The sequence below is a fragment of the Puma concolor genome, chromosome A1, assembly GCF_028749965.1.
Source record: "Puma concolor isolate L17-30 chromosome A1, mPumCon1.1.hap2, whole genome shotgun sequence".
NCBI lineage: Eukaryota > Metazoa > Chordata > Mammalia > Carnivora > Felidae > Puma > Puma concolor.
The window spans coordinates 149,298,968-149,308,728 of record NC_141667.1 but is presented as its reverse complement, the minus strand read 5'-3'; the positions used below and the strand labels follow the sequence as shown (position 1 = coordinate 149,308,728).

Sequence of the window (9,761 nt, the reverse complement as noted above, 5' to 3'; positions counted from 1 at the left end):
TGATCATTTTACCAATTTTAAGAGGTTGCTGTCTGCAGCTAAATCCTTAAGCTAAAGCTTTGCTTGGTTAGCTAATTGGTTTTTCTTTTTCTTTCTTTCTTTCTTTCTTTCTTTCTTTCTTTCTTTCTTTCTTTCTTTCTCTCTTTCTCTCTTTCTCTCTTTCTTTTTTTTGATAGAGGGAATGTAAAGTGAAAGACTGGTTAGTTTGGGGGCACCTGGGTGGCTCAGTCAATCCAGCCTTTTGGGATATAGGTAATAAGAATACACTTAATTTGAGTCATTTAGGGAAGCTGGCTACCTCTATATTGATAATTTAAAAAAAAAATTTTAGAGAAAGTGTGTGCAAGCAGGAGAAGGGCAGAGAGAGAGGTGGAGAGAGAGAATCTTAAGCAGGCTCCATGCTCAGCACAGAGCCTGATGTGGCTTGATCCCACAGCCCTGGGATCATGACCTGAGCTGAAATGAGTCGGAGGCTCAACCGACTGAGCCACCCAGGTGACCCCACATTCGTAATTTTTAAAAATATAATGCAAAAGTATAATAGAATAATGAACTCCTAAGTGCATACAGCCCAGCTTCAAAAATTAAAAACATTTTTGGGGCACCCGGGTGGCTCAGTTGCTTGAGACTTTGACTTTGGCTCAGGTCATGATCTTGAGGTTTATGAGTTCAAGCCCACATCAGGCTCACTGCTGTCAGGGTGGAGCCTGCTTCAGATCCTCTGTCCCTCTCTCTGCCTTTCCCCTGCTTGTGCTCTCTCAAAAATAAATAAAACATTCTGCAAATTTTGTTTTGTCTCTTCCTCAACCTATTTCTTGTTGTGTTTAAATACAAATGCCAGATACCATATCATTTCACCCATGATATTTCTGTATTCCTTTTAACAGATGAGTTTTAAAAAATGTAATCCATTGTCATACCTAACCAAATAATTCCTTACCTGATATTGAGTCTATATTTAAGGTTCATCTTTAAAAAAAAAAAAGTCATTTTATTCTGTATACCTTTTAACAGATGAGTTTTAAAAAATGTAATCCATTGTCATACCTAACCAAATAATTCCTTACCTGATATTGAGTCTATATTTAAGGTTCATCTTTAAAAAAAAAGTCATTTTATAGTTGATTGGTTTGAATCAGGACCCAGTCAGGGTCCACACATTACTAATATGTCTCAGGTCTCTCAGAATCACAAGATGTATCTTTTGCCCCCCACATTCTGTTTCTTTGCTAATGAAACTGGGTCATTTGTCTTAAAAGAATTTCCCATATTCAATATTTCACCATTGGAGTCCATTTCTCTAGTCCTCACTGATCCTGTAAACTGATGGTTGATGAAGGGAAAATTTTTAAATAGAATTCCTTCTAGTAAACACAGAAGTTTTACTAGAAATACAAAATGAAATACAAAATGTTAGAAAGACATTATGTTGTAACTCTTAATGAAATAATGGATCCAGGGGTGCCTGGGTGGCTCCATTGGTTAAGTGTCCGACTTCGGCTCAGGTCATGATCTCACGTGGGCTCATGCCCCACCTCAGGCTCTGTGCTGACAGCTGAGTCTGGAGCCTGCTTCAGATTCTGTGTCTCCCTCTCTCTCTGCCCCTGCCCTGTCATGTTCTGTCTCTGTCTCTCAACAATAAATAAATGTTAAAAAAAAATTTTTTTTTTAAAAAACATCTAGCAGATTACCTGGCATTTAGTGGTCCCTCTAATAAATAGCAGTTATTTTGTTTTCCATAAATGTTTTAACCCAGATGCCACCCACCACGTTTTTAAAAAATTTAACAAGGGGCGCCTGCCTGGGTGGCTCAGTCGGTTGGGCCTCTGACTTAAGCTGAGGTCATGATCTTGCGGTCTGTGAGTTCGATCCCCATGTCGGGATCTGTGCTGACAGCTCAGATCCTGGAGCCTGCTTAGGATTCTGTGTCTCCCTCTCTCTGCCCCTCCCCTGCTCATGCCACTGTCTCTGTCTCTGCCTCTATGTCTCGCAAAAGCAAATAAACATTTTTTTAAAAATTAAAAAAAAATTTTTTAACAATGTTAATTGTTCCTCTTTATGGCACCAGAAAGTACTAAGCTACGAAGAATTCTATTTTTGACCCCCTAAAATTGTAGCTTTTATTGTGACATTTCACTGAAATGTCACGGGGAATAGAATTTTCAAAGAAATTTTGTTTGGTTTACCAGTCAAGAATGTCTACTGTTCAGATACATTTTCTTAGATTCACTCCTTTCCTGGTTTTAGTTTGGTTTTAATTATTGCAATTTGGGGGGAAATCATACATAATTAAAAGACCAAGACATAGATTTAATTATGAAGATTTGAAACCGCCTTAAATATCTGTTGAGATAAGCCTCTCATAGGCTTAGTTCTTTCAGATACTGTTAGCAGCAGTTACATGTAATGAGATGAACTAAAGATAAGTTGTAGATTTTGGGCAATTCCCATGCTCCCCCTCCACCCCACCCTGTGACTTAAAATGTTTCCCATTAGAAATATAAATGAAAAAATTACTGGGGTGCCTGGGTGGCTCAGTCAGTTAAGCATCTGACTTCGGCTCAGGTCATGGTCTCCCAGTTCAGGAGTTGGAGCCCCACATTGGGCTCTGTGCTGACAGCTCAGAGCCTGGAGCCCGCTTTGGATTCTGTGTCTCCCTCTCTCTCTCTCTCTCTCTCTCTCTCTCTCTCTCTCTCGGCCCCTCCCCGACTCACACTCTGTCTCTTTCTCTCAGGAAATGAATAAACATGATAAAAGAAAAAAAGAAATATAAATGAAAATTACTTTTTTTTTAAACTTAAAAAATCCCATGCTTTTAAAAAGCTGCTGGATTTTCTCTTAATTAAAGACAACATGGGCAGATATAATTTTGAATAAATGACAAGAACAGGCCTAAATGACATTTACAGTATGCCATCAGAAGAGGAATTTAATTTTAAAAGATCTTACTATTTCTTTTTTATATTTTTATTTTTTAAACTTTTTAATGATTTTTTATTTTTGAGAGAGAGAGAATGAGCAGGGGAGGCAGAGAGAGAGGGAAGACACAGAATCTGAAGCAGGTTCCAGGCTCTGAGCTGTCAGCACAGAGCCTGATACGGGGCTCCAACCCACGAACCGTGAGATCATGACCTGAGCTGAAGTTGGACACTTAACTGACTGAGCCACCCAGGTGCCCCTCACACTGCCTTTTCTATGCAACAATTTCCTCAGGTCATTGAAGCTTAGCCCTTTAAGCCTCATAGCTTAATTTAAATCATTTTCACTGATAATTAAAAAATATGAGTAAGTACCTTTGCCTTCTTAAACAACATTTTGAACATATGTGAACGTTTTCAGTGTTAACATTACTTATGATCTTCTGCAGTGGTCATCAACCCTATCTGACCCAAATAATTCCTTTTTGATTTTTGACTTACTATTTTTTATATAAAATTTTTTATTATTTATTTTTGAGAGAGAGGCAGCCTGTGAGCAGAGGAGGGGCAGAGGGAGAGGGAAACACAGAATCTGAAGCAGGATCCGGGCTCTGAGTTGTCAGCACAGAGCCCGACGTGGGGCTCAAACCCCCAAACCGTATGATCATGACCTGAGCCGAAGTCAGACACTTAACAGACTGAACCACCCAGGCAACCCTTATTATTGTTTTTGAGAGAGGGAGGGATAGAGAGGGAGGGAGGGAGGGGAGAGAGAGAGAGAGAGAGAGAGAGAGAGAGAGAAATAGAGAGAGAGAGAGAGAGAGAGAGAGAGAGAGAGAGAGAGACTCCCAAGCAGGCTTCATGCTCAGCACTGAGCCTGACGCGGGCTCAATCCCACAAACCGCGACATCATGACCTGAGCCAAAACCAAGAGTTAGACGCTTAACCAACTGAGTCACCAAGGTGCCCCAATAATTCCTTTTTTAATAAAACATTTTATAACACCCTTTTATCCTGACGAATCTGAGCTCTTGTCAACCAGCAGGCTGCATTGCTGCACACTGCTGTTCATGGCCACAGGGAGGCGCAGGGGTACCACAAGGTGCCTGGCATATCCCTCCCTGCCCACACTGTATAGGAGCAACCCCACCTCCTCCTGCTGGTCAGGGTCAGTTACCCCCACCCAAATGATGACTCATTGACTTCAGGTCCCCGGACACAGAGCTCAAAGTGCCCCGGGTGGCAGCCAGAGCTTGTAGTCGAATGGCCCCTTGGTGTGACCCCTTTGAGGGGCGCCTGTGTGGCTCAGTCAGTTACACGTCCCGCTCTTGATCTTGGCTCGGGTTATGATCTCTCATTTCGTGGGATTGAGCCCTGTGTCGGGATCTGCACTTGCAGAGCAAAGCCTGCTTGGGGTATTCTCTCTTCTCTCTCCTCTCTTTCTGCTCCTCCCCTGTTCTCTGTCTCTCTCTCTCAAAATAAATAAATAAACTTAAAAAAAAAAAAAAAAAAAAGAGCATAGCCCCTTGGAGAACTAGGATCTCCAGACTTGCAGGACCTACAGTTGGGAGGACAGCAAGTTCAAAATCCCCCAGCGAGTAATGGGGGGTGATGGTGTGTTCGGGCTACTCTCGCTCCTACTCGGTTCCGAGATTCCTGTATTACCTGGAACAGAGCATCATGTAGAGGTTCCTTATTTAATGCATATGCCACGACCTGAAAGGTGGCCCTGCAGCCTTTCAGAGGACAGTAGCCCTCTCTTATCCATGTTTCACATTCTGGGGTTTCAGTTATCTGTGGTCCACCACGGTCTAGAAGGAGATGATCCTTCTGGTGTATCGTCAGAAGGTCAATAGTAGCCTAACGCTATGTCACAAACCCCTGTGCCATTCACCTCCTTTCATCTCATCACGTAGGCATTGTATCATCTCACATCGTCACAAAAAAGAAGCGTGAGCATAGTGCAATAGATTTTGAGAGAGACCACAGTCACATAACTTTTGTTACAGTATCCTGTTATGACTGTTCTATTTTTTATTGTTGTGAATCTCTTGCTGTGCCTAATTTATGAATTAAACTTTATCACAGGAATGTACATACAGGAAAAACCACTGAGTATCTACAGGGTTTGGTGTGATCTGCAGTTTCAGGCATCCCCTGGCGGGGGGGGGGGGGGTCTTGGAATATATCCCCCGTGGAAAAAGGGGCACCATTGGGTCGCCTGCACCTTTGAAATGTAGTTCCGGTATTCTGTGAGCCTGGCTGCTTCCGGCTGGTGGAGGATGTGATACAACCAGTGGATTCCAAGGTCATGGGCTCACTCCCACTGTAAAGTGGGCCCCCTGCTCCAACGCTACGTTGTAGGAGATCCCATATCTATGGATCGGGCCGCCTGTGAGGTTAGTGGTGCTGGCTGAGGCTCTGCAGACAGGAAAGCCAAGCCTATACCTGGAATAGCTGTCCCCATGAGCGTCAAACTGCTTGCCCTTCCAGGCTGGAGGGAATCCAAACTAGCTGATTTGCCACCCAATGGCCAGTTGGTCTCCCCGAGGAGTAGTGCCTGTTGCTGGCACGTTAGCCATTCAGAGGCAGCAGTAGCTGTATTGAGCGTTTACCAACAAACGTCACCAGCAGCTTAGGTGATGTGGTGGGTCTTCTCTTTTTATTCTGCCACACAGCTGCCTTATATCTCTCTGACTGTCTGTCCTTAGCAGGCTGGTCTCTTGCATGCACTGCATTGTCGGGGCTCCCTGCCCTGTGGGTTTGGTCAGTGGGAGGTAGGAGACCCAGCAGAGCAGAGAGCAGGAGGAGAGAAAGACTATCCCCTCAGTTCCCACCTTCCAACTCATGGTTTTGCAGAGGTGATGTCCCTTGACCAAAGGTCACAGCTCCTTGTATGCAGAAATTTTTTTTTAATTAAAAAAAATGTTTTTAATGTTTATTTTTGACAGAGAGAGAGAGAGAGAGATAGACAGACAGAGAGCATGAGCAGGGGAGGGGCAGAGAGAGAGGGAGACACAGAATCGGAAGCAGGCTCCAGGCTCTGAGCTGTCAGCACAGAGCTCAACACGGGGCTTGAACTCACAGACCACAAGATCATGACCTGAGCCAAAGTCGGACATTCAACCAACTGAGCCACCGAGGTGCCCGCCCCCCTTTTTTTAAAGCTTATTTTATTTTGAGAGAGAAAGAGAGAGAATGAGCAGAGGAGGGGCGGAGAGAGAGGGAGACAGAGGACACGAAGTGAAGTGGGCTCTGTGCTGAGGGGTGAGAGCCCCATGCGGGGCTCAAACTCACGAACCCAACGAGATCATGACCTGAGCCGAGGTTGGACGCCTAACCAACTGAGCCACCCAGGCGCTCCTCTTCCTGGACTTTTAAAGTGAGCTGCAGGCAGTAAACCTATTTTCACCTTTCCTTAGTTGATTTGGCAAATATTTATTGAGCATCAACCATGTGTCAGATCCTGTCCTGTTTTTTTGAGAAAACAGTGGTGAGCAAGACAAAGGGGTAACTTTGTCTTTCTAATGAAAAGGTAACTTCAAACAGTGATAAATGGCCTGATCCCCCAAGTAATCCTTTGGAGGGGGGCAGCGGGTGCAGACACCCTAGGTTGGGCAGCCTGGGAAGGTCTCTCAGAGGCAGTGAGGTTTGAGGACCTGGGGACTTTGACCTGAAGGAAGGGCTTACTATTCAAAGATCTGAGAGCAGGGGCACCTGGGTGGCTCAGTCAGTTAAGTGTTGGACTCTTGATTTGGGCTCAGGTCATAATCTCACAGTTTGTAGGTTCAAGCCCTGACAGTGCAGAGCCTGCTTGGGATTCTCTCTCTCTCTCTCTCTCTCTCTCTCTCTCTCAATCAATGAACTTAAAAACAAAAAAAGATATGAGAACAGAACATTCCAGATAGGGAGGTAGTAGACAAGGGCAAAGTCCTAAAGGACAAATGAGCTTGGCTTTTTTAAAAAAAAGTTTTTATTTAAATTCCAGTTAATTAACATACAGCGTTATGTTATATATGTCCTATATGTTATACAGTGTTATATTAGTTTCAGGTGTTCAATTAGGTGATTCAACCCTTCCATACAACACTGGGTGCTCATCACAGGTGCCCTCCTTAGTCCTTGTCACCTATTTCACCCATCCTCCAGCCACCTCCCCTCTGATAACCATCGGTTTGCCTCTGTAGTTAAGAATCTGTTTCTTGATTTCTCTCTCTCTCTCTCTCTTCCCCCCCCCCACATGATGGTTTGTTTTGTTTCTTAAATTCCACATATGAGTGAAATCATATGGTATTTGTTTTCCTCTGACTGACTTATTTCCCTTAGCATAGCACTCTCTAGCTCTATCCACATCATTGCAAATGACAAGATTTCATTCTTTTTTTTTTTTATGGTGATTATTCCCGTGTGTGTGTGTGTGTGTGTGTGTGTGTGATCTTCCTTATCTTTTCATCTGTGGATGGACACTCCGGCTGCTTCCATAACTCGGCTATTGTAGATAATGCTGCTATAAACATCGGACACACAGTAACATCAACGTAGGTGATGGGCAATTAAGCTATGTGTCTAATAATATTGAGGTGCTAACCTCTAATATGGTTTGACCTCTTTCAAGCCGAGGATCTAGTTTGCTTAGCAAGCACTTTTCGGAGGATTTGCGGGGCATGCGCTGCATTTTAGCATAGTACCAGGACCTACCTCTAGGATAATCAGCTAACCACAATCCCAATTTACCTAAGGTCACAGCTATGAAGTTGCAGGGGTAAGATGCCAATCACTTCTGTTTTATTCCAATCTCAGAGGTGGCTTTTCCCTCTGAATTCAGAGAGTAAGGAGGAACATGTCAGGTGGAGGCTCTCAACAGTTATCAGAGATAACTAATGTATCCGCAGAAATTAATAATCCACAGATACCCAGGGAGCAAGAGGGAATATCTAACAGGTCTTTCCCTCCCACCCCCCAAATTGGTTGTGGAGTTGCCCAAATTACAAAGATCTAAGTCAGCAGTTTTGCTTGTTTATTTTAATATTACAGGCATTAGTGGAAGCGACATGGTGAGACCCATTTTAAGACATGAATACACCTGGTAGGAATTCGCGACCAAGTGGCGAACGGACCTAACTTCCAGCCTTTCTTCTCTTTCTTGAAAAGACCGAGAGGGCCTTTTTATTCTCATTCAGGCTTTCCTACCTTAACCCTGTGATCTAAATTTGCAGCAGAATCGTAGTATAGCTGAGTATGGTGCATACTGGCTTATTTTTGGCCAAATTGTGCTTCCGCTACAGAATGAAGCCGTCGCCGGCACAAAAGTTGGAGTTCTTTCCCCATCTTCCCCATTGATCAATTTTCTCAAATTAACACCCTCTCTAGGTCAGGAACAAGGTCTTACAATTTCTGCCACCAGCACCACACACCTGGCACCTAATAAATGGTGAGAGCACTAAGATTCTGAGAGGTATGTTTCTGCTGGGCGAAAGCGCAACCTTGACTGCGTCTCTCAGTGTGATTGCGCAGTGGTCATTTTCGGCCACGGAGCGGCGCTAAGGCACCATCCAGGACCGATTCACAAAGTTCCACGGGGTTTGAAGTTCTGAACTTTTAAAAAAGTGTCAGAAAGGTTAATTCACAAGTTTTAGCGGCATTGCCCCCAGACACGAACGATGCTCGGGCCAGAGGTGGGCTGCGGAAGGCGCTCTGAGTCTCCGGACGCACCGCAGACCTCTGGGGACCGCAAGGGACCTCGGGCTGGGGAGTCGCGGAGGTGTGCGCGCGGCAGTGGGGTTGCAGCTGGGCGCCCGGGACAGGTGAGGTGGCTGTGCGCGCTGCGCCGGGGGTCCGCCGGGCGCGCGCGTGGGGCTCAGAAGAGCCAGCTCCCTTCCCTCCCCCGCCCCTCGGCGCGCGGGGCCGGCCGGGCCGCTCCTCCCCTGGGTGGGTCCCGGCTCCTTTTCTGGTAGGATCTATTTGCATAGAGGAAACTGCCCAAAGTGGCCGCTGTGGAGGAGCTGGCGGCGGAGTGGGGGGCGTGCGCCGCGAGCCGCTGCTGCCCCGAGGCCGAGCCCCGCGCGCGGCCGACCTCGTGCCTCGGACTCTCCCGCCTGCTCCCCGCGCGCGGGCCCGCACCCGCGGCTGCGCACCGCCCCCTCGGAGACCCACGCGCGACGAGCGCGCCATGAGCCCGGGCCAGCGCGCCGGCGGCGACGCGCGTAAGGGCGGCCCGGCGGGCGGCTGCGGCGGCGGGGGGCACCCCGCGACGACGGCCGGGGCCTGGGCGGTGAGCGCGCTGTGCCTGCTGCTCTCTGTGGGCTCGGCGGCCGCCTGCCTGCTGCTGGGCGCCCAGGCGGCCGCGCTGCAGGGCCGGGTGGCGGCGCTCGAGGAGGAGCGGGATCTGCTGCGGCGCGGGGGGCCGCCGGGCGACCTGGCAGCCTGGGCCGAGCCGCACCTGGAGCGCCTGCTGCACGAGGTGAGGGGCGCGGGGCGCGCGTGCGGCAGGGGAGCGTCTGTGCGCCCGGGGCGCGGGCACCGCGGCAGTCTCTCCCCGAGGAGCGTTCGCCTGCCCTGCGTGAGTGAGTCCCTCCCGGCGGCCTGCGCGTCTGGCTGGGGGTGCCGGTCCCCGAGGGGGTCCTGCCGCCTCCGCTCCGGCCGCAGGGTCACGTTGCAGGGCGCAGCGGCCGCAGGAAACGCGAGCCAGAAGGGCTGTTTCGGGAGCGAGTAGTGCGGAGGGAGAGCGAGGAAAGACCACGGGCTTAGAAATCGTGACAGACCTGGGGGGGGGGGGGCGAGTGTCCACGGGGGTGTGCGCTCAGACCCGTCGCTTCCCGCTGGAGGTGAGCGCCTGGCTCCTCC

The 9,761-nt window shown here is 47.9% G+C and overlaps 1 protein-coding gene across 1 annotated transcript in view; it reads left to right on the top strand.

Annotated features, from left to right (window-relative positions):
* The first annotated feature begins 8,887 nt into the window (after positions 1-8,887).
* The window catches only part of COL23A1 (collagen type XXIII alpha 1 chain), a 355,798-nt gene continuing 354,924 nt past the window's right edge, over positions 8,888-9,761 (top strand). Inside the window, exon 1 of the mRNA XM_086705987.1 lies at positions 8,888-9,378. Within this exon, the coding sequence (XP_086562113.1) occupies positions 9,088-9,378 (291 nt within the window). The 5' untranslated portion in view covers positions 8,888-9,087. The remainder of the gene's footprint in view (positions 9,379-9,761) is intronic.